This window comes from Culex quinquefasciatus, chromosome 3 (assembly GCF_015732765.1).
Source record: "Culex quinquefasciatus strain JHB chromosome 3, VPISU_Cqui_1.0_pri_paternal, whole genome shotgun sequence".
Taxonomy (NCBI): domain Eukaryota; kingdom Metazoa; phylum Arthropoda; class Insecta; order Diptera; family Culicidae; genus Culex; species Culex quinquefasciatus.
In genome coordinates, this window is record NC_051863.1 from 141244775 (window position 1) to 141270253 (window position 25479).

General features: G+C 37.5%; 1 protein-coding gene across 2 annotated transcripts in view; it reads right to left on the minus strand.

The window, feature by feature from the left end:
- Positions 1 to 326: 326 nt before the first annotated feature.
- Positions 327 to 25479, minus strand: part of LOC6033538 — a 42587-nt gene continuing 17434 nt past the window's right edge. Inside the window, exons 3-7 of one of the 2 annotated variants that reach the window (XM_038261765.1) lie at positions 18590 to 18864; positions 10855 to 13430; positions 10409 to 10594; positions 10038 to 10184; positions 327 to 1994 (exon numbers count right to left, since the gene is read on the minus strand). In XM_038261765.1, the coding sequence (XP_038117693.1) occupies positions 1701 to 1994; positions 10038 to 10184; positions 10409 to 10594; positions 10855 to 13430; positions 18590 to 18864 (3478 nt within the window). In that variant the 3' untranslated portion in view covers positions 327 to 1700. The remainder of the gene's footprint in view (positions 1995 to 10037; positions 10185 to 10408; positions 10595 to 10854; positions 13431 to 18589; positions 18865 to 25479) is intronic. The other variant, XM_038261766.1, reaches the window with a different exon arrangement.

Here is a 25479-nt window from a genome sequence, read left to right on the forward strand (position 1 = left end):
TTCAACAAAGTAAATTATTTTTTCATGTTTTTGTAAAATGTCACAAGAGTAACTATAGAAATAGTTTTGAGTTACTTTAAAGTTACAATCTAAATTTAGAAACATTTTGCCCTTCTCCTACACTACACACCATACACCATTATATCTGTAATAGCTCCAAGCGTTTGGTACGGTATGGGTATGTCCACGTCTCCTACTTCCCTCTGATGATTCTATGAAATATGGATTCCGTTCACAGAATCTGTTTTTCGCGAATTTTTAAACTTTTTCATGGATGTGAGATTACCACCAAACACATTCAAACAAACGATTTCAGCAGGTTTTTTTTGTTGTTGATAATATTAGTTGTATAAATATATATATTTCTTTATCAAGATATATATTTATATGTACAGACCGAAACGATCCAACGATAGCGCAAGTTGTGTGTTGTATATGATAGCTTCCAATGTTTGTTCTTTTATAATTGGGGTTACATTTTTCTCCAACGAAACGATTCCAGCGGTTGCACATCCTTTTTTACTATTCCGTTTCAAATAGTGAGCGGATATGCGAACCGGCTGTTTTCGCTGAGAGAATCCTTCCTAATTTGTTTTCGGCCTTAACTACAGTGTTTTGCATTAATATTTGTTTCGTAATGGTTAGATGTGGTATAACGTGATTTTTTTTCTCTCTCTTCTATTCATTCCAGCAACGATCTAACAGTATTTGTTTGTTCGTAAGTCTTTTAACTTCTCGTTTTTTTTTTGTTCAATTCCTATGTAGTAATTTCAGTATGCATATGTATTGTAGAGGAATTATCGAGTCTTTGCGCGTGTGCGACTTTCTCAAACATAATACAAGGGGGGGGGGGGTCGGATTCGGATCGATACTTTTGTAAACTTAAAAACTAACAGGCGATTTACAGACGCGATATTATTAAATGGTAGAATAACGAGTAAAATTTTGAACCGAGGAGAGCTTGCTTACACTTGTATCACATAGACTAAGACTAAGACGAATCGAGTGTTGGTTTTTGTTTGTTTGTTTGTTTTTTGATCTACGACTAAGGATAGGTTCGAAAGAGGAAAAAGAATACGAAATGCAATAATGGTTACCGCGAAAGACAAGAACACGATCTTGCTTCTTTTTTTTTTACTTCATTTAACAAACGAGTGTTACTTACAGTGTAGTAGATCAGAATGGCAATTAATGAAACATTTAATGGTTCGGTTAAGGCGTAGGCGTTTTAAACACAGGATTTTGTTAAATATAAACTTTGCTTTAAAAAACAACTAAAAAAAACTATTCGATCGTGAGGCGTGTCACGCGTTACACGGAGGCAAAAAGGGGTTGTTCAAAAGAGCACTTGATTGAAAACGCAACAAATTAAAATTCTCCCTGTTTGGCGAAACGAAAACAAAAGCAATTAAAAAAAGTTAATCTCTCGTCGTGAAGAGCTGCGAAATTTTAAAGAGCGCACGATAAAAATTGTAAGAAATATATGTAACAATTTTTAAATAAGGCTTCCAATGCGCACATTTAAATCCACAATTGAAAGAGAGTAAATCGACATAATTAACTACAAAAAGGCTAGTGTTAAAGAACCCTGCGTAAGTTTCTTCGAAGAACTTTCTCTTCCCTTTTCAGAATGTACAATTTAGTCGCGCCCGGGGAAAGCAAAACAAAAAAACATAAACTTACGACGACGACGACGCGCTTTATCTCCGCACGTAGCTGGTTGGCCGCGGAAGTCCGCTCCGAGCGGTGGGCGGTCGCAGCTGCGACGGTGGCCGCAGTCCGGAAGGTTTCGGCGCCGTTGCCGTCGGCGCCTTCAGTCCCGTCGTTCGGTTTGGTTCGATTAGGCTGGCCTTGAGGCCGAAGCTGATGTCCTCGACGCTGGGCGCGGTTCCGTGGCCGCCGCCGCCGCCGCCGGTTTGTACATTGTTAGCTATGGTTTGACTATCTACGCGATACAAGCTTCCCCTAGAGCTAGCCGATGACGATGAGAGGCTCTGTTTGAGTGGGTTTGTGTGGGGGATTAGCGTGGAAAGATAAAAAAGGGTAAGATGGTTAGATTAAAATGATGATAAGCTCGAAGAAAGCGGGGAATACATTAAAAGGCCAGGAAAAATGTGTTCAAGGCAGTTTATTGAAACAAATTATACTTTTTAAGATTTTTTTATTGGATGTCAAAGAAGAAATTAATCTATTTGTCGAAGTATACGTTTTACATTTCACCTTTATAATTGATTTTCAGTTAAAGGGATTATAAGGTTATTAGATTTAAAAAAAGGTAAGTGATTTTTTTACTATTTTTTACTATTTTTAATGAACTGTGAAAGCAATAAAAATTCAAAAATAATCTATCAAACTGTTGAGATTATTTATCGTTTGAAAGTGCGCTAAAAAGAGAGGTAAGTTTCATGTTTAATTAGATTTTGGTATATAAAATAATATATATCTTAAAAATTTTATCTCCATTATTTAATTTCCTTTTCATGAGAAATATTCATGGTCTTCAGCGGCAAACAATTTAACATTTCAAACCCTCTATTTTTTATGATTAACACTTTTAGTGGCTCCAACCGACAGGATTAATGTTTCTGCAGATGCAGGCTAAAATTCAGCCCTTTTGAATGAATCATCTTTGCGGCTAACTTTAGGCAGTAGGTCTGGTCAGGGAAAAATTGTTCAATTGTCTTTTTGGAAAAGATCATGTCAAATGTCCCATTGATCCAAATGAGGCAATTTTGTTGCTTCAAATATATGAATTTAGAGGTAACGAATTTTAAAATATTTTTTTTTGCATTTTGTTTCACGTTAAATCTACCGGGACCCGTGGTGTAGGGGTAAGCGTGGTTGCCTCTCACCCAGTCGGCCTGGGTTCGATCCCAGAGGGTTATATTAATTCTAACCCTGCAATGCTCAATTTTTTTTTACAATATTTTTATTTTTCCCGTGTTTAGAGGTCATTTCAAGCAACTTTTGTTTCAAGAAAAACTTCAGATTTCTTGTTTTATGTTTAATTTTTAGTACATGTTTTAATTTGCATTTATCTTGTTTAGGCCGTTGCACATGTTTAAAGTTGACGAGTTGGTGTTTATTCGGGGAAAGAGGGTTAACACAGAGTGGGTGGTGTTTATATAAAAGAATGCGCGTGGCAAAGCCTACTGCGCCTAAAGCTAACTAAATCTAATCACCAGGGCCGCACTTAGGGTTGACTTCCAACACCCCCTCTCAAACCTAAAATGCTTCGAAGCTTCTCGGTCGAAACAGCTTCGGCCCTTGGTGAACACATCGGCGAGCTGGTCACTTGTCAGGAGGAACTGGTAACTTGGTGAGTTCTTCCTGGCCAGCTATCACGGATGTTGTTGTTGCGGATGTTCCGAGGTTCATCCGCTTCCGGTCTTGTAGATCTTCTTCGTAGTGTACTTGCTTTCCTTTTGACTTGCCACCGGAGAGCATCTCCTTACGACGAGACGAGCTTTGTACCTGGCGGCGGTACCGTTTTCTTCCTTCTTGATCCTGAACACCCACTTGCAGCACACAACTCGGCGACCAGCAGGAACTTCGACGAAATCCCACGTGCGGTTCTTCTCTAGCGACCGCAACTCGTCGTCGATAGCGCGCTTCCACAGCAGCCAGTCGTCGCATTTCTGCAGCGCTTCATTGGTGTCAAGAATCTCGTCCACGTAGGCCTCGGCGTTCAACGCATCCCTTGCCGCCCACTTCCGCTCCAACTCGAGTTCGGAGAACCCATCCGGATGCTTCTCCACGCGACCTCTTCTTTCTCCCGCAGTTTCCTCCAGATCTGGTACTGCGTTCTCTTCCGGCACTGACACTAGGTTTTCTTGAGGCACTTCTTCTTCTTCTTGCACTGTGTCATCTGGATCTGATTCTTCACTGTCGAGTTCATCGTCCGTGCACATTTTATCTTCCGACACTTCTTCTTGACTCTCCAACTCAGCAACCACGGCCGATCCACACATCTCGAGCTCTACGTCAAGCACGTACAAACTTCCGTTCCGCGTTGCAGTGCACTTGACATCTCCGTCCCTTGAGATGAGAGCATGATTCCGGCCAAACGAGACTTCCATTCCGCGCTCAGCCACCTTCTCCACGGAGAACCGGTTCGTCGTCAATCCCGGCACGTACAGGACATCGTGAACCGTGCAGTTCAACGTCCTTTTTCCGACGACGGCCTTCATTTTCACTTCTCCGACGTAGCGACTTTCGAGCGGCACTCCTCCTTTAGCCACGTTGACCACCTTCGGGGTTTCCATCCGACGCACATTCACCAGCAGGTTCCGATCACCAACCATGTGCTCGGAAACATCACTGTCCAGCACCCACCGGAACTTTCCGTCTGCTTCCTCACTGTTGGCTTCTTCCGCTTCTGGCTCGAACGGCACGTCTTCCTTGGCACCGGCACTGCTTTCCGCCGCATGCGCCTTCCCCTTCTTCGGCTGCAGCACACTTCCGGCAGCGTGTTTCACCTTCTTCTTCCGCGGGCAGTCCACCTTCGTGTGCCCCGGTTTCCCGCAGATGCGACACTTGGACGGAAACGTTCCGTTACTTCCGGCACGCACTGCTTTCCGGTCCGACTTTTCCTTCAGGGCTTTCCAAATCAGCTTCGGCGATGACATTCCGCGAACGACTTCCCGGTGCGGCTCGGCGATCGTCTTGAGCAGGAACAACTTACACTTTTCGTCCTCTTCCTTCCGGGACTTCTGCAGTGCTTCCTTCCGCACCCGCTCCGCCACGCCTTCCTCCGCAACCACCGTGAAAAACGATTCCTCCTCCAGCGTCCGCAGGATACAGTGATGGAGTTTCAGCGCCTTCAAATCCGCTTCCATCCGCAAACTCCAGCACGGGAAATTCGTCCCGTCGAACACGTGCGACACAAATTCGTACTCCATCGCACTAGAAAACGTTCTTTTCGCGTCTCACTTCCCAACAACAACTCACTTTTCGAATCGCGAATATGGCGTCAGCTTCCCGGACGTTCGCGCACATGGAAAAAAAACTTTTTCCTTCCGTTCGCGGTTTCCTTGGCGACGCGCCACGCGATTTGCTGGGCCACACAACCTGACGAATTGGCGTTTATTCGGGGAAAGAGGGTTAACACAGAGTGGGTGGTGTTTATATAAAAGAATGCGCGTGGCAAAGCCTACTGCGCCTAAAGCTAACTAAATCTAATCACCAGGGCCGCACTTAGGGTTGACTTCCAACAAAAGTTTGTATCCTCCTTCAAAATTGTTCCAAAAAATCAGCGGTCAAAAAAATATTTTTTTTTGCAATTCCGTCGTGAAACTACTTACTTTTCCTGTCATTCTTGAACGACGAAATAGCCTACTTTTCTGTATCAAAAATAACAAAATCGAATAGCAACACTTTTCAAAATAAATGCCGAAAAGTTGAACTTTTCAGCAATTGTTCCGAAAAGTAACACTTTTCAACATTTTTTTTATTTAAACGATTTATTGACAAAATAGATGAAAATTAGACTTAAAATTTAACTCAATGGGTGTTTTTCGGAATTGCAAAAAAAAATGTATGGAACTCGTTGCAAAACTTGATTTTTTCAGCACTCGTCGTATTTATCCAACTCGGTGAACCTCGTTAGATGAATGTACGACTCGTGCTGAAAAAATACTCTTTTTGCAACTTGTTGCATAAACTACTGTTACAATAAACATTAATGGAATGTATTTAATGGAACATTTAATGGAATTAAAAGTTTAATCATTTCATTCATTTACAGAGAAAGGAGGGTTAGAATGTAATTTCAAATGAATTCAAAAATGTAATAAATTTTACTTTACACACTTCGATTTTTTTTTCCGAACTTCGGCAGAATTCTGTCGAAATCAAAACAACTTATCGCTCGGCAGAAATATATGCCGAGCCTCGGCAAAATGGGATTAATTTGCCGAAGTTCGGAATTTTTCTGCCGAAAAAATCAGTTGTTGTTTTCGGCAGAATTCTGCCGAGCTCGAAAATCAAAAATGAGTGTGTAGTTGTCTTGAAAGGTGTTATATATATATATCATTTTAGTGTTTTGACAATTTTCCCAGTTCTCAATCCTAATCACTCTAAATATTTTTAAAATAAATACAATTTGATTTAAAAAAATAAAAATAAACATTTCATAATTTTTAATGGGTAATTCAAAGTTCATTTAAAGCAACATTTAAAATATGTTTATTCAGAACAAATGTAACATATCTAGATTAAATTTCCAAAAGGTCTTATCTGCATAGGAGACACATGACTCATAGGTTGTTTTGAATATTTACTCTAGATTTAACAACGGACGGATAGATGTCGACAGTTGAAAAAATTAAAGCTTTTTGAAGAACAATTGAATGAAATATTTTTTCGATTTTCAATGTCCAATAATTAAAATTGTGAGAATTTTCTCTGTTCTTTGAAAACATACCAATTTTACAATTTTCAATTCGGATTTATTGGTGAATAATTAAGATACAATTAATTCTTTTGGAGTACAAAACAGAGTTTTGGAGTTCCTTTCAGCTGTGTGTTACATCATTATCCATTTTGGAACAATTATTGTTTGTAACTAAGGGGTTACCAAAAGTAAGAATTAAAAAAAAACTTGCTGTGATTTTTTTTAAAGAAAGTGACAAACATGGACTTTTCTATCAAAAATATATTTATTTTACCCTGAATTTGAAGGTTAATTTATTGGACAAACAAACGGAGTACATTTTCGCAATTCGCAATTTTCAGTGTAAGAACGGGCCTTGACCGATCTTATGCACCAGGTTCCCGACGAACACGCACTGCCCTTACACCTACATCTCACCCTTGCTCTGAGTCAGTACGAGCAGCACGCTAGAACACGCTTTGAGTGTTCGTGCCAGGCATGCACACCTTCTTTTCCGGTTACGCATTTTAACTCGGCCGGGGGTGGTACATTACGTAGGGTTTGATGTAAGTATAAGCGCCTAACCATTTATAGTGTGCCTCTCAACTTTCAACAAAGCAAAAACTGTTTTATTTTAGTTTGAATTCAAAAACTAATTGTTATTTACTGTGTACTGTTTTCTCCCGAAATCTTCCCTAATGTTGAGTCGTGTTTATCTGTTGCTATTTCTTTTGTCGCGGTGCTGTGTTACAATATTTTGGTCCTAAGCATTTTAGAAAAGTTTTTCAAAAGTACAATAGTAATATTTAACCATTCCATAAATTGAGTAAGGGCTCAAACCTCACTTGTTTGAAAAAAGGGTGAAGATTGAAAACAATAGAAAACAAAGAATCAATAGTAAGAGAATGATGAGCGTATTTTAAAGAATAAAAATGAGAAGCTGTATGTAGTAGATATAAAATTAGACAATAGTTAATAAATAGGGATACAAAACAAGCTTAGATAATAGTAATGATAATTTATAGGACAGATAAAGAATTAATCAAATCAAATACATAAATTCGCTATAAAATCAAAAAACATTAGGCAAATGATAAAAAGACTTGATATTACTAGTACATTAAGGAAACATATATTTTTAAGGAAAAAATCAAAGTATGTTACAGCAGTATCAATTGGTAAAAAAGAGTGGAAAAGCTATGAGAGATAAGAGAATCAAAAGTTAGTAAAATCAAAATCAAATGATGGTTATTAAATAGAAGAATCAGTGAAGAAGTGAGAATCAGCAGAGCAAAAGAGATAGGAGATAGATAGATAGGTGGTAGCTGAGAATGAAGAGAAGAGAAACCCCGTTGTGCGATGTTTCAGGTACATCCACAGCAGTTGACTCAACATACTGCGAATCAAAACAATACCGTCTACAATCACAAATTACTTCCCTTTCCCACATTGACGCGCCCCTTTCTTTTAGCCGTCTCGACTCTGACCCTCGATGGTCAAAGGTTTACGATCCGTTTCCACAGGCCACCAGCTAGGTCATCATGAAAACCAAGCCAACGTGGAGGTAAGAAAATAGGACACTTGCAAGGAACCAGAGCTATACTGTCCTGATCAAGAAAGATCTAACAGGACTACGGGCGTAGTCAGTGACGCTCCTTCCAGGATGTTCCTCGCCTGAGCGTCAACTGAAGAGATATCATCAGAATCATTCGCACTTGGCCTGCAACAAACGGAGTACATTTTGTTTGTAAATTTGATTTTACAGTGCAAATGAAATAAGGAAAATTGATTGATCGTAGTTTCAATATTTTGAAAAATCTATAGATTTTTTTTAAAATCAAACCTTGATTTACAAATAAAGTACGGAATCCTACCGTTGTTAGAAAGGTATTCAAAATCTTATAGAAGAGAGTTCTAATTCGAAAACATAAATTGGATAACGTCATGATTCGAAATCCGGACACTTAGTAACATATCATTTTTGTTATAGCTGGCAAAAAATCATGTAATAAGTTGGAAATGTAGAAATATCATCAGGATGTAGTATAAATAGTCAAATTTAAGAGAATGCATGCAAAATATGTCTTTTCTAACCATTTTTCATCAGAATTTTAAAATTGAAATGACTTGTTGTGCTTCGATTCCCGGACACTGATCAAAGCGGATTCGAAATCCGGACACTTTTGCTTAGAATTCCGGACACTCAATTTTGCCTAAATGCTCACACAAATTTGGGCTGAAATGTTAGTGAATGGCATTCTTTAGGTCTCAAATAAGCTGTTAACATCAAAACATTCGATATTTTATATAAAATTTGCTAGAATTTAAGGGAATCAAAACAATACCTTTTTGCTATGCCTTCCCTGTGCTTCGGACGCCTATGAAATATTTCAGTGAAATATTTCACATTTTTGGTAAACTCATATTTTTATTTTATTTAATTGTTTCGGAATTGGCTATACAGTGTCCAAACAAATTATAAATGAAAGTTGATGTTAGAATTAATCGAATAACACAGTTTTGACATTTATAATGCGAACTTGTATCCAAATAATTAACATAACAAGTTGAGGTGTCCGGGTTTCGAAGCGTCCGGGAATTCGAAGCATGACGTTATCAAGGTAAATTTTATCAATAACATAACTCGAAATTTTTGAAGTTGGTGTCAGTAAACGCTACAATTACGAAAATGTATGATAGATCTGGGCTCCCTGAACACGCTCTAATCGACAGAATTGGATTTTAAAGGATTTCCTGAAAATAATTAAAATTATAAATTTGGGTATAAAAGCTATGGAACCATGTTACACAACCATGCGCACTCCCTTATTTTTGCTACCTCCATAGATAAACATTTCTCGAGTTTTTTTTGAAAAGGTCCTATAAACAAAATTTTAACTTTTTGCTTTTTGGGTGTTTTTGAATACCCCTGACTCAAGGCGGTTCTAAAAACAACCAAGAAGCAAAAATTGAAAATTTTGTTTAGGCTGGTACAAATATTTTTAAAAGTTTTTGTCACCCCCCCCTTCAAAATTGGCCCGAAAAATCAGGGGGCAAAAAAAATATTTTTACAATTAACTTCAAAATTTCAATGATAATTCAAGTGCAACCAGCTGAAATCAAATTAAAATACATTCTCCTGCGTTTAAAATCATTGTTAGCATGTTTGGGTTTATTAAAAAATCTTAAGATTTTTTGAAAATTTTCGATGCAAAATCATTTTTTTCGATACAATTTTAGTTTTTGTCAGATCTTAGATTTTTTGAAAACTAATGATTGCAAAACAACTGAACTAGTGTAAAATGCATTTTAAAACACTTTTTTCATTTAATTGTGAAGACTATGGCTTGTTATTTAATTTTTTTTTTTAATTTTTTATTTTTTTGCCCCCCCCCCCCTTGACCTCGGCCAGGGCCGAGGGACAAAAACTTTTTTAAATATTTGCATCGGCCTTATAGGACCTTTTCAAAAAAAAACTCTAGATTTATACCCAAATTTATAATTTTACTTATTGGTAGAAAATACAATAAAATTCAATTCTGTCGATTGGAGCATGTTCAGGGAGCTTGAATCTATCATACCTTGACGAAACTGAAGCGTTTACTGACATCAACTTCGAAAATGTCGAGTTGATGGCTACAACTTCCCCGCTCGAAATACTCACATTGATTGATTCGGTGTCCGAGTCGACGATCTTCTTGTGCGAACTGCTGTAGCTAAAGTAGCCGGACGAGGGCCGTACCAGCCCGCCAAGCCGGGAGGCCGCGGCGACACCTCCGGCCTTCGGTGCCCGCATCTGCACACCTGATAGCTGTGTGTGTGAGGAAATTTACAAAAGGGAGGTTATTATCTGGATACTGGATACAGGTGTTGTGGAATAAAAGCAAGGAAGTTGAATTAATTTTGAAACAAAGACAACTTAAACTAGACAAATAAAGCTAGCAGTTAACGAAACGATACACAAAGTTTTTTTTTAAATTAATGCCAAAATAATCCTTGAAAGAATACTAAGCTAAAATTAAACCAGAAACATACACTCGAGTTCGCGTTGGTAATACTGTTGTTGAGCTGGGCCGCGCTCGGCGGCTCGTAGCAGCCATTGGGGGGCGAGGTCAGCTCCGGGACGGGGCTTTGCATGGACGCGGCAACGGGACGCACCAGCGAGCTGGCCCGAGGCCCTCGCAGCAGCTGCAGCTGCAGCTTGGAAGTGTTATTTTTCAGCTACAAAAACGGGAATATTAGCACACACACGCACACTCGATCTCGGCGCGGTGTTGTTGCAGAAGGGTTTGTTGAGTTGAGGAATGGGGGGGTTTTGTTAGTCATAGAGGATGGATGGGATGGGATGAACGGATGGTTTGATGAACGCTGTTGTATGATTCTGAGACTAACTAAACACATACATGAAGAGATGCGCGCGCAAACACAAGTGGGTTAATTCATGCAGGTCATGCTGTCCCGTTTTGGGAGGGGGTACGTACCTCCGTGTTGCTATTGTTGTGCGACAGTTTTTGTGCGGACAGACCGAGCGAGCCGGCGGGAATCCTGTGGAGGCTGCTGTTGGAACCTCCCAGGCTGCTGCCGGACTGGTTAAAGTACAGATTGTGGTGGGACTTTGACTTGGTTCCCATCGGCGACTTGAGGTTCGATTGTACTGCCGGTCCACGGCTGTTGAGACCCACGCCGCCACTTCCGCCGAGCTTCCCGCCCAGGGACAGTCGGCCCGGCGGCGGAGGCTGCTGGTAGTTGGGCCGGTCGTTCTCCAGATTGTCCGTTGAGCTCGACTTGGCGGAGAGGGGAAGCGACAGATCTTTGGGCCTCAAGCCGAAGCCACCGGCCGAAGGCGTGGCGCCGTAATAGCTTCGTGGCTTGGACAGCGATCGGATCTTGCTCTCCGCCTTGGGAATGCCACCCACGAGCTGCGGTCGCTTAAAGACCGCCGCTTCCGTCTCAGTCTTGTTCTGCTCCGCCGCCAGCCGACTCTCTTTCGGCGAGTTGTAGTCCACACGGCCAAAGGCACTGGCGATCGGTACGACCTGCGGCGAACCGGGCAGCTCTTCCTCCACCGGAAGGGCAGCCGATTCGGCGGCCGCAAAGCCATCGTCGTCGTCCGGATCGACGACGACCATGCCCTCTTCGCGCCGTTTGCTGATTCGAATCGTCTTGAATCGGTCCCGATTCTTCTTATCGCTACCTCCTACCTCTGGTGCAGTAGGAGCTGGATTCGATTCGTTCGTTTCCACTTCCTGCTGCTGCTCGGTTACGCTCTTTTGCAGCTGCTGCTGCGGCGACAATGTCAGGTGGACATCGTCGTTGTACCTACTTCTACGATTTAACAGTCTTTCACTGCCGCCCGAAGACGACATGCTGCGAATCATCGAGTCCGCCAGCTTACTGTCCAGGGGTGACGCCGTCGTTGGTGTCGTCGAGTCGTTCAGCTCGGTCGTCCCCCGCTTGCGGTGTTCCTCCTGCTGCTGCTTTTCGGTGTTGATGCGCGAGTGGCGCTTCTTGATATTGTCCAGCGATTGGCGCAGCTTGACGCTACTGTCCGTCGCCCGTCGCACGTCCGACGTCAGCGAGTTGAGCATCTCGTCAAAGTCCAGCCCGTTGTGTTCGCTCTCCATGATGGACTTTTCGAACTCTTCAAAGTGCTGCAGCGAGATGCGCTTCTCGTTGTTGTCCAGCAGGTGCGAGCCGCCGCTTTCAGTCTTTGCGTTGGGGGTGATTGGAAGTTTGCGGAACTCGACGTCAAAGTCGTCCGTCTCCAGGTGGCTCACGCTGGCGGCCATGTCTTGTTCCAGGTTGCGACTTCTTCGTACCGCTTGGGAGAGGCGGGGCGCGACTGCGATTGGTGAACAGTTCACCTCGTACTCGCTGATTCCGCTGACCCGCTTCGCCCTAGGCACTTGCACGAACGGAGTCGACTGGACCAGCTCTAACGCTTCTCCCAGCCGGTCCTCCACCGGTAGTTCAAACGTTCCGTTTGGCGTTCGGTTGGCCGGACTTCCCACGTCCTCAACAAACGTCCCGTTTCGTTGTGCTTCGAACGTTCGGTCGGCAACCGCCGGTGAAGCTTTTTCACAGTACTCGTACGTCTGGTTCAGCTGCTTCTCCACGCCTCCATTCACCTTAGCCGTCCTGTTTAACGAGAACGTTCCGTTGCAGTTATCCGCCGCTACTCCAAACGTAGCATCCAACAGGTTGTCCCCATCCGCACCGGCATCGAACGTCTTGTTGATCACCGGAATCGGCTCGTCGGCGTCCACCTTCGGCAGCGCGTCAAATGTACTGTTCAGACTAGATTTTGGCTTACGATAAGTGTCAAAGTTACGCCTCCTCTCGAACGTCCCGTTCAACCGCTCCCGGACAACCGCCGCCGGCGCCACCGCCACCGGTTCCAACTCGAACGTCGCATCAGCCTTCCCACTCTCAAGCACCATCGTCGCATCCCCACTCGACGTAATCCCCCCCTTGGCGGTCACACTCTCCAGCGAGCTCTGCATCGTGCTAAACCCGGACCCCTCCTCGATGCCGTTCAAGTCCGTCCTCGAAATGGCACAGTCCTTCGTCATCGTGTTCTCGTCAAAGCAGGACGACAAATTCTCCAGAAACTTGCGGTCCTTTATCACGTCCGCCAGCCGGTACCCGTCGTAACTGCTGTGACTGTTGAGCGCCGATTCGTCCCCCCCGGAGACGCCATTCGCCCCGTTCAGCAGATAGCTCACGTTGGTAAAGTCCCCGCTCGTAATCAAACTGCTGCCCAGCTTCTCGTTGACGGAGAACTCCATCGACGACATGATCGAACCGGGCGGCGACACGTCGTTCAGCCAGCTCTTCTGCATCAGGTGACTCGCGCTCGAGTTGGCCGACGTCGGCGTCGGGGACAGCGTGACCGGACCGCCAATCTGCAGGTTCAACAGCGGCGAGGACATTTTTACGGTGTGCTCGTGGTGCGTTCCGGGGACCAGCTCGGCGGACACGTTGCTCGACGCGTTGAACGTCGAGTCCAGTTTTTTCTTGGGCCGCGTAAACGTTCGTGTGTCGATGTATTTTAGGCCTGTAAAACGAAAAGTACATTGTAAGTGCCATGTAGTAACACAACTGGAGTTATGCAATTGGTCGAATTTGCCAAAGTGCGCGCAGACATAATTACAAGCAAAGGGGCGCAAAGAAACACTGGTTCCAATCACATTCCACAAACTGCCATGAAACAAGCCGACAGACCACGGCGCCACGTTTGCAACGCGAGCTGCAGCGGAGTTGTGCACGTGCATAAATAATCGATGTGCATCGATGAGTCAGTTATGCTCCGCGTGAAGCTGGGAATAGGGTGGCGAGTTTTTTTTTGCTGATTGATTGATGCATTTAGCATAGACGCCCTTGTTTCCATCACGTCACTAAGAAAATTTCAAAGAATCTGTCATATGTAAAAAAAGCATTAAAATTAGAAAAAGTTTTTTATGTTTGCATCAAAGTTAATACTCATTTTTATATTTTGATTTCCAAAAATAAAGTTCACCTTTAAAAAAAATATTTACCAAAAAGACGATTTAATACAAAGAAGTCGACGCAGCTGTCTCCCCAAGTCTCGAACTTGGTGCATCCGACACTAACAAACCAGCTAACGGGGCACGTTGTTGCAGTATTCGATTGAAAAGAAAGACAGAGCTCTAATAAAAAAGGCACTGCCAATTAGTGTCGCAACCTGAACGGGCTCGCTACTTGTATTTTCCTTATCAGTTCATGTGTTGAGTGCCGGAAGTGCGTTTCTCGCGATTGATTTTTATTAGTTCTTTGTGAAAATTACACTACTCTAAGTAATGTTAAAACTTAACACATCTTTATTCCTGATCAAGATCATCTCAACGCACAGCTCAGCAGCTGGCAGTGATCATTCGCGAAAGGATTTTTGTTTACTCCATTCCTTAGCATTGAACGCGTGCAAAAATCTCGCAGCCTCAGCCTTCAAGCTGCTTATAGCGGCTGCTGCTGTAAGTGGGCAGATTAAAGCTCCCACCACACATTTCGCGGGTACTCTGATGGCCAAGTATGTGAGTAGGCAAAACTGGTACTTCAACTTAACTTACAGACGTCGAAATGCCGCCACACGCCAAACGACAATGACAATTATTGTTTTTAATAATAAAAAAAAAAAGGCAACGCACAACGAACGACCGAAACGATTAAAAAATTGCTTGAGAATAGTGGTTTCTCGATCAGAGGTTTCTTTGGCTGGTGTAGAAAGTTTCATGGCAATTCACTTGTTTCGAGAAATTATGAAAAGTAATTTAACTCCATATGTTATAATAAGTAAAGCTCAAATAGATATGTTTAAATTATGCTCTGAATTCTTCGAACAAATATCTTTTTTTTTGTGAAATATCATAACAAAATATAAAGATCACATCGAGTTACGAAAAAACAAAAAAAGAAGATGCTGAAAAGTATAGATGGAACGCACGCGGGAAAGTGGTTAGTAAATTACGTTCAATTAGTGCTGATTTGTGGTCGTTAAAAACACTCTTGAGCTCTCCCATGCTTGGGTGGTAATTCCAGAATAATAATTAACACCCAGACTTTCTGGGGAAACGTCATTGCTTGTGAGTTCAAATTGAATATTTAGTGCGCCTTGAGAGAAATAAGTAAGACTAATTTCAGAGATTTTAATTTTTATTGTTTCACTTGTTGGGACTACGTACTATGGATCATATATAAAACACTTTTTGAAAATAAATGAAAACAAAATGTAAAATTTACAAACTAAAATTAAAAAAACCCAAAATCAAAAATTTCTGAAAATTTAAATGAAAAAAAAATTCTTAATATTTTTAACAAAATCTAAAATTTTAAAAATTTAAAAACCGTGAAATAAAACAAATGAAAACTCCTTAAATTTCAAAAATTCTTAATATAAATAAAATTCCTAAAATATCTCAAATTCTTAAAATTCTTAAAATTGCATAAAAATTTCTAAAATTCTTAAAAAATTTAAATTCCGAAGACTTTTAATTTTTTTTATTCGTAACTTTTTAAATTCTCTGAATTCCAAAAAAATCTCTAATCCATTTAAAATTCTTAAAATTTAAAATTTTTTAAAATTCCTGGATTTTTTTAAACTTCGAAAACTTTTAAAATTCATAAAATTAATAAAATTCATAAAACGTATAATGTTCATAAAATTCATAAAATAAAAAATAAATCATAAAATCCAGAAAATTCATAAAATTCTTACAATTAAAAAAAATCCAAAGATCCAAACACACCTAAAATTCTTAAAATTCATAAAATTCCTAAAATTCCTGAAATTTCTTAAATTCCTTAAAAAAAAATAAATTCCTAAAATTCTTTAAATTTTTTTTTTAAATTCTTTAAATATTAAAAAAATCTTAAAAAAAAATATATTATAAAATTTCTAAAATATTATAAAATTTCTAAAATTCCCAAAATTCCTAAACATTTAAAAAAATCCTAAAATTCTTAAAAAAATCTCCAATTCAATTGCTTAAATCTCGATTAAATATTCAAAAGGCCCTATCTGCATAGGAAACCCATGAGGGATAGGTTGTTTTGAAAATTTAATCTAGAAATCTAAAAAAAATCCGAACATTCCTAAAATTCCTTACATTCCTAAATTCATAAAATTTCGAAAAGCCTAAAATTCTTTAAAATATTTAAATTTCTAAAATCATGAAATTCTTAAAATAAAAAAAAATCACAAGTCTATTTAAGGTTAGGATTTTTTTTTTAAATTCCTAACTTTCCTAAAATTCTTAAAATTCCAGATATTTATAAAATTGAAAAACCTATTAAAATAATAATATTTTAACAAATCACGAAAATCCTAAAATTTCTTTAGTTCCTAAATTTCCTAAAATTCCTAAAAATCCTAAAATTTCTAAAATTCCAAAAATTTCTAAAATTCTAAAAATTTCTAAAATTCATAAAAAAAATTAAATTCCAAAAATTTCTGAAATTCTTAAAAGGAGAATGGGCAAATTTGTATGGGAGCTGGTCCAAGGATGTACACGAACGGGAGAAACTTTATTCGAAAGATCTCGCTGAGTCATGAAAAAAAGTCTTCTGGACGAACTCTCTAAACCCCGGGGTTCAAAAGTTACAACTTGTTGAAGTTTGAGTATTTTAGGTTAAAACAAGCTCTTCCCGGCAAACTTCGTCCTGCCCTTTTTTGGTTTCCTGACTTTTCATGCTTGTTTGCTTATTCAGCCTCCTGTGATCAAAATTTGATTTTACGTAACTTTTCCCATACAATCTGCAGCTTTTCCGGAATCGGTTCCAGAGTGGCCAAAGTGTCATTTAGTTAGCGTAAGAACCTTCCTTGGGCTTATACGAACCCAACGCAACAAAGAGCACCTCGATCCGACGCTCCGTATTGAACTGATTCGCGTTCGAACAAAACCGTCGAAATTTTTTATATATATAGATGTACAAAAAAAACGTATTTTTGCTATTTCTAAAATCACTCATAAAATCCTTATTTTATTATGAATTTGGATCATCTTGACTTCATTCGACGCGTATCAGCAAAAACTATAAGTTCTGATATGTTTCAGCATGATTGAAACATGACTTCTCTTGTCTTTATATGTTTGAACCGTTTGTGCAAGAGGCATCGCATAGAAACAAGTCGAAACTTGAAGATTTTGAAAACGGATCTTACCCAGACTGCTTCAGTGAGTATGGAAGGCTACAGTGCATTGTTGTAACAACTTGGGTCATCCAAGAACTCCTTGGAGTTAAGACCGGTGGGTCTACCGCCGTAACAAGCAAGAGGTCAGTGATTTTTTACCACTGATCATAACCGCATAGCTTCAGTGAGTATGGTAGACTACTTTGTTAATGTTTTGAAATGTCCAGTGTCATCCTAGGTTTCCAAAATTCCTAAAATTCCTAATATTCCTAAAATTCCTAAAATTCCCAAAATGCCTTAAATTTCTTAAAGCCTGAAATTCTTTAAAACATTTAAATTTCTAAAATTCATGAAATTCTTAAAATTTAAAAAATATCTCAAGTCTATTTAAAGCTACAAAAATTTCTAAAATTCATAACATTGCTAAAATTCTTAAAATTCCAGATACTTCTAAAAAAATTAAAATTCCTCAAATTAATAGAATTCATAACATTCCAAAAATTTCTAAAATTTTAAAACTTCAAACTTACTTAAAAATTAATAAAATTTGAAAAAATCATAAAATTCCTAAAATTCCAAAAAAAAATCTAAAATTCATAAATTTCCTAAAATTCCTAAGATTTTTAAAACTCCAGAAATTCCTTAAGTTCCTAAAATTCCAAAAAAATTTAAAATTCCAAAAATTCTTAAAATACAAAAAAAAATATCTGCATTCCATTTAAAAAATTCCTAACATTTCTTAAATTCTTAAATTTCCAAAAAAATCTGCATTTAAAGTTACTCAAATAAAAAAAAAATCCTTGCGTTCCTAAATTCCTAAAATTCTCATAATTCCCGAAATTTATAAAGTCTTAACATTCTTAAAATTCATAAATTTCATAAAATTTAAAAATTCCTAAAGTACCCAAAAAATCATAAAATTACTAAAATTCATTAAAAAATTGAAAATTTTTAAAATCATAAAATTCTTAGAATTTCTAAGATTCTTAGGTTCCTTAATTTAAATTCTTAAATTCCGTCTTTTGCCACCATCTCAGATTGTAAAAAAATAATAATTTTTTAACTGCTAAAACTGTTTTAAAGATTGATTAAACCTAACTGAAATAGTTGAACTTTTGCGAATTCCAGAACCGATTATCCACTCATCAATTTAACCTCAATGAAACTTCAAAATTTCAAAATCAATATTCGATGAACAAAGTTCTGTCCTGATGTCTTGACTAATAATGTGTTTGGGTAAACTAAAAGATAGATTAATTCAGCTAAAAAAAAGTCTTGTCAAAAACTTATTTAACCAAACATTTTTTTTTTTTTCGAAAAATCAACTAAAATTGTAGTCAGAACGTAAATTAACTTATCGATTGATGGATTTCTGGCAGCTTCTTGCTCATTCGCTCAATCTCTCCGTTGCATAGTACAAAGTACAAAAGATACCCGAAGGTTAAACAACCACCGAGTTCAATTCAAAATCTTGATCAAACCACGAAATTAGGCCACCACATCCATCACGGTGCCAACTGGACCGGAGGGCTTCGTCATAGAACAACACACAAAAAAGGCCAACTCACCTTTGCTGCCACTGTTGAAACTGTTGTTGTTGGCGTAGCCGTTGCCACCACTACTACTGCTGCTGTTGCCGTAGAGATGCTGATGATGATGGTGATTAGTGCTGCTGCTGCCAAAGCCAAAGCTGTTGGAAGCTGATGCTGCTGCTGGCCCTGCCGTCGGAACGACACTATTGCTGCTGCTGGAGGTGGTGGCGCCATCTGACGAAGGGAATGTGCTGGATGACTTCCATTGTTTTAAAATTTCCTCCACTTCATCATCCAATCGTTCCGTGTCGCTGCAGATGTTGTTGCAAGAATGGGGAGGAGAGAGAGAGAGAAGAGGAAAAAATCGGTTTAGAAAAGATACACGAAACACACAATGGAATGTCCAAAGTTGGCGTGCAGAATTCTGGGCCTTTACGCCACCACGAAGCCGAGAAGACAACTGTTGTGGAAAACGGAATAGCTGCGCTCCCGCAGCCAGGGATGACAAAGTTAGGTTTTTTTCAGAGCCACTAACCCTTGAAGGGCCACTTCAACCTTTTTTGTCCCTAAACGTATGAAAAAAAAACTGAAGCGGCCAGCCCTACTGCGTCTTGTTTACCGCAAAGAGGATTCTGAGAACGCATCACATTGCACAGAACCAACAAGGAAGAAGGATGCGTGGACATACCGTTCCGATTTATATTCATATTTTTTTTAATCCCAATCCAGCACTCAAGGGTTAAGGTTACGGCGGCGGCTTTACCGTTCGGTACTTTTTCACCACCAGACTAGGAGAGAGAGAGACCTCTAGTTATAGCTGCTCCAGCTAAAATCGATCGCATGAAAACGAGATTAGTGCGCATTAGTATGCAAACTAGTGGCCGGAAAGTGTTGAAACCGTAATAACACCTGGCCAGAGCCGCCACCGCCAACGACGTCGACGGGAAGCACTGATTTATTAGAGTAGTTTTTGTTTTGTTTTTTGTTTTTGTGGTGGTCAACCAGCATAGCGTCATAACGGTGGTGCAATTACACAGCAAAAATACAAAAATCTTTTTTTTCTATATCTAAATTTTAGCGAAAAGTTAATTGCCAAAAATGCATGAAAAAACCTGCAAAGTTTATTTATAAGAAATATCCCATTTTATTTTGGAAACCTTACCCAACAATTTTTTATTGTGACTACTGAAATCATATGCTTAATAGCAGTAATAAGAAGGGATAATTGATGCAACTTCAAGAATCAATTGGAGGGTAATCGAAGGATATCTAGAGCAATTCTCTGAGATTTCGGTCATTCGATTTTTTTCGTCTTTTTAATCCGACTGAAATTTTTTTGGGTGCCTTCGGTATGCCCAAAGAATTTATTTTGCATCATGAGTTTGTCCATATAATTGCCCATACAAATTCGGCAGCTGTCCATACAAAAATGATGCATGAAAAATCAAAAATCTGTATCTTTTAAAGGATTTTTTTGATTGATTTGGTGTCTTCGGCAAAGTTGTAGGTATTTATAAGGACTACACTGGAAAAAAATGATACACGGTAAAAAAAAATTTGGTATTTTTTTATTTAACTTTTTGTCACTAAAACTTGATTTGCGAAAAAACAATATTTTTATTTTTTTTGAAAAAAATATTTTTGAAAAGCTGAGAAAATTCTCTATATTTAGTTTTTTTGAACTTAGTTGATACGACCCTTAGTTGCTGAAATATTGCCATGCAAAGGTTTAAAAACATGAAAATTGATGTTTTCCAAGTCTCACCCAAACAACCCACCATTTTCTAACGTCAATATCTCAGCAACTAATGGTCCGATTTACAATGTTAAAATATGAAACATTCGTAAAATTTTCGGATCTTTTCGAAAATAATTTTTTAATTAAGATTTACATTTCAAAAGGGCCAAACATTCAATATTACGCCCTTTTAAAATGTTAGTCCCGGTTTAAAAAATTTTGAAAAGATTGTTTTCGAAAAGATCGCAAAATTTTACAAATGTTTCATATTTTAACATTGTAAATCGGACTATTATTTGCTGTGATATCGACATTAGAAAATGGTGGGTTGTTTGGGTGAGACTTGGAAAACATCAATTTTCATGTTTTTAAACCTTTGCATGGCAATATTTCAGCAACTAAGGGTTGTATCAACAAAGTTCAAAAAAACTAAATATAGAGAATTTTCACAGCTTTTCATAAATATTGTTTTCAAAAGTGGGCAAACATGTGCACTTATTTAAAAAACCAAAACTGCGACTATTTTCAAAAAAGTCACCTAAAAATGGATTTAACTTGAAAACGGTGCACTTTATCAAAATTTCACTAAAGTACTTTTTGATTGCAAATTTAATTTTACATCGAAAAATGAAGTGGAAAATTTTTTGCGATCAATGTTTCGATTTTTTGGAAAAAAATCAGTATTGATCCAAAAATTCATAACTCGGTCAAAGATTTTTTGCACAACCTGATTTTTTTTGAAAAGTTGGCATTTGATGTTCTATAAAACATATTAAAAATAAAAAATAAATAAAAAAAGTATTTTTTTGCAAATCAAGTTTTAGTGACAAAAAGTTAAATAAAAAACCACCAAATTTTTTTTTACAGTATATCCTGTTTTTCCAGTGCAGTCCGTATCCATACCTACAACATTGCCGAAGACACCAAATCGTTCAAAAAATTCTTTCAAAAGATACAGATTTTTGAATTTTCATACATTAATTTTGTATGGACAGCTGCCAAATTTGTATGGAAAATTATATGGACAATCTAATGATGCAAAATGGCTTCTTTAAGCACAAGAGACACCAAAAAAAGTTTCAGCCGGACTAAAAAATACAAAAATTAAAATTTAAAAAAAAATACCGTTTTCGTAGAGAGTTGCTCACATTCAACAGAATTGAATTTAATAATCACAAAAAATGGTTTAATTAGAGAAATATTTCAACTTTTACCGGTTTGGAGCGAAATAAGAAAAGGAGAAATTCACAGTTCATGTTTCGATAAATTATGCTTAATCACGTGATGAACGGGTGATGAAGCTTTGTAAATCACTTTATGATGGGAAACCCATTACACCTATTGTTGCTATAAACTAAAAAGCATCATGAAACATTCATGAGAACACCCCCTTTGGAATCCCCAGCATAAATTTTATGCACATTTAAAACTGTGTTTTACGGTTTCAATGCGAGCAAACCAGATGAAATGAAGGGTAACTAGTCAAATGTTGGTCAGATTAGAAAATCTTCAAAAAAAAACGCGCATTGTTCAACCCATTTGCACCGTTTAAACCCCCAACAAAGCTAATTGCAATTACGTTTTGCGGATGTCTCTAAAAATCTGCTACAACAAAAAAGCACTCACATAAAAATGAACCTTCACCCAAGTGCAGCGCCAATTAAGCCGTAAATGTGAGGTAATCGACCCTGCCCCCGGGGTTTTTTGTTCGTCTTGTTCATCCTAACTTGATCGAAGTTCAAAAATCTATCAAGCACGTCCAAAACGGTTTCGAGCAAAGACACACGACAGCCATGATTCATGTCCCGTGGATTTTAAAAATCGTTCCGGTTTCGTGATCCACTCGACGCTCCTCGGCCGTAAATGTGATCGCTTTTGTTGTTTGTCAAAGTTTATCAAAATTCAATCCGATCTGGAAACTGATGACGACTCGAGCTGATGTTGAGTAATAGTTAATTATTTAGGTAATTTATTTAAAACGATTATTTATTTATTTTTTAATTAATTATGCACTACATGTGCAAGATTTATGTACATAGGGAACATGGACTGAAAATCGAGATAAATTGGGAGGTTGCCTTTTCAGGCGAATAGCACGTATCTTTGCATAATGCAAACAAGTTATATCAGAAGACCTTCGATATGTATATAATAAGAATTTCTGATTTCTGATTTCTGATAAGATTTCTGATTTCTGATGGAAATACTTGCTTTTAAAACTTGTATGACCATTACAAATTATATTAATGTATTTTTTTCCTATACACCGAAGCTGATCTAGATCATCAAGAGATTAGGTATAAAAAAACTTTTTGTGCAATTTCGTCGTGAAACTACATTTTTTCCTGTCATTATCGAACGACGAAAATGCCTACTTTTCTGTACCAAAAAAAATGCTGAAAACTTCTTCTTTTCAGCATTGAAATGGATGCTGAAAAGTTGAACTTGTTTGGAAAAGTAATATTTTTCAACATTTTTTGATTTAAACGGTTAATTGACAAAATACATGAACAATTAGACAGGCTCGTCGTTATGTTATATGGAAAATTTAAAAAATGATAAAAAAAAACACAACAAAGTTTTTTTGATGCCTTTTGGGCTTCAAAACAACCCCTTAAAATTTGGGAGCTATTGGTTGCCTCCACACTTTGCGCATTGTATTTCAATTTTAAAAACTGGTCTAAAACGTGTTTATTTTAGACCAGTTTTGAGCACTGTGTATCTTTTGACAGGAGCAAGATAGCACAATACTTTCTTCGGAAAAGTTTTAGAGAATTTTCTCAATTTTTACGCTACTGTGTTATTTTTATCTTGTGGAAAATAAAAATGATAAAAATCAAAATGTAAAAAAAAGGTTTTTCTATACTAATTCCCATAAAAAAAAATTTTTGATTCGAAATGCAATTATATATGTCATTTATATTTTGCTTATATTCTTAACAGTTACTTTAACAAGAATATATAATTTTATACCTGAAATTGATAGAATACAATTTTTCTAAATTGCATTTTCTAAATTAAGAAACTGTTTTTAGACCACAGGCCAAACAAGTCAAATAATGTTTGGATGTTTTTTGGACCTAAAGAGAAAATAAAGTTGACCTATAATTCTGTTTCTTTTGAAAGAATTTTCTGATCTAAAATCGAACTGGCAATCAAAAAGCATTTAAGCATTGTTTTTTTTTTTGATAAAATGCACAATTTTAAGTCAAATTTAGCGCAAAAATATAATATAAAAAAAGTGTATTCTTTGTCCATTTCTGAAAATGCTATCTTCGAAAAGCAGAGAAAATAACCCATTAATTTTATTTTTGGCCTTTTGAAATCGGACAATAAGTCTCTGAGATACAGTCGCGCAAAGAATAAATGATAAAATGAGGTTTTCCAAGTATCATCCAATTACACATTATTTTTCATAAGAAGATAGCTCGACAAAAACAAAACCGATCCTTCCGAAAAAAAAGTATTTCTTAAATTTTAAAATCTGGCAAATGTTTATAAACTTAACTAATATGAATTTTGACCTATTAAAAAAAGGTTAATTTCTGGAGTTTTCTTTTTTAAAGTCTAATAAATCAAATTTCTAGTTTTTGATTTTTAGGTGTTTTTGGAACCGCATTGAGTCAGGGGTATTAAAAATACCCAAAAAAGCAAAAAACTGAAAATTTGGTTTATTGGACCTTTTAAAAAAACACCAGATTTCTTTTTTGCCTTCCTCACTTTTTTAATGAACAAACAAAAATTATAGGCAATTCGAAAAAAAATATTTTAAGAATTGGACCTTTGTCCATAAACTCCATTTAAAAAAATCCCAAAAATTACTTTTATTACCCTGAAAATGATGCATTTATTCAAAAAAAAATGTTCTTTACGATTGCAAATTCGATTTTGCATTAAAAATCAATGTATTTTTTCTGGTAGGATTTCAGATTTTTCAAATTTATTTTTGCTGTAAATTTTATTGACATATTCAAATCAAATTATTCGCTCTACAGCATTGCACAGTGTTCGGAATGGCAAAATTAAGTGGAATAAATTGATAACTCCTTTATTTGACGTCCTAGCCAAATGGTGTCTTTGGAAGAGTTGTTGTACTTGATAAGGGCTATCTTTTGAAGTTATTGACATACAGGGTGACGACCTTCCAGGGTGTCAACCAAAAACTAACTTTGTTGGATGACGTTGTAGGGCTTTGGTGTCTTAGGCAAAGTTGTAGAGGAGAAAATTTCATGAAAGTTTGTCGAAGGCGCCAAATTTGTAGCTCTTAATCTACTTGAGATATAAGCCATTTTTGCAAAAAAGGTCCAAAAAAGCACTCTTTTTGTGATAACTCAAAATGTTTGCATTTAAGCGGCCTACTATGTTCTGAAGAGTTGACTATGACATAAAATTACACATCTTTGTCAAAGACAGCAAAATGTTTTGAGCCTTTTTTAAGGAATTATAACCATTTTTAAGTGATTTTGAGCCTATTTTCAAGTTGTTAAGTTTTGAAAATGGCGCATTTTGGCGCAAAACCGGACAATGCACCTGAAAGTACACACTTTCAACTACATTTCCTGAAAATATCTCCGTGTCTATCGGTGTCTATTTTTAGATGTATCAATTTGAATTTGACGGTTTTTAATCAATTTATTTATATTTTTTAAGCGGAATCTTATTGAAAACTAGGTGAAAATCGGTAAATTGAAGGCCAAATTGATCATTTTTTATGAAAAATGCTTTGTCTATGAAAAAATACGACAACCTTTCTAAAGTGACCAAATATGAAAGGAAATACTTTATTTTAAATGCGAACAATTATTTTGGATTTCAACATACATTATTTTTGGGCTAAACATGTTTTTATTTGTAATTTTAGAATGTGTGTCATAATTTTAAGCATAAACAATGTATTTTTCATTAAAATCGATCAATTTACCCTTCAATTTACCGATTATTACCATGTTTTCAATGAGATTCCGCTTAAAAATTATAAATAAATTGATTAAAAACCGTCAAATTCAAATTGATATATCTAAAAATAGACACCGATAGACACGGAGATATTTTCAGGAAATGTTGTTGAAAGTGTGTAGGGTAGGGTAGTCATCAATGAGACACTTTTGGTTTTCAACTTTCAACGATTTTTCTAATTTTTTCATCAGCATGTTTTAATGAGCTTTTAGTTGCATTATCTTTCTTTTAA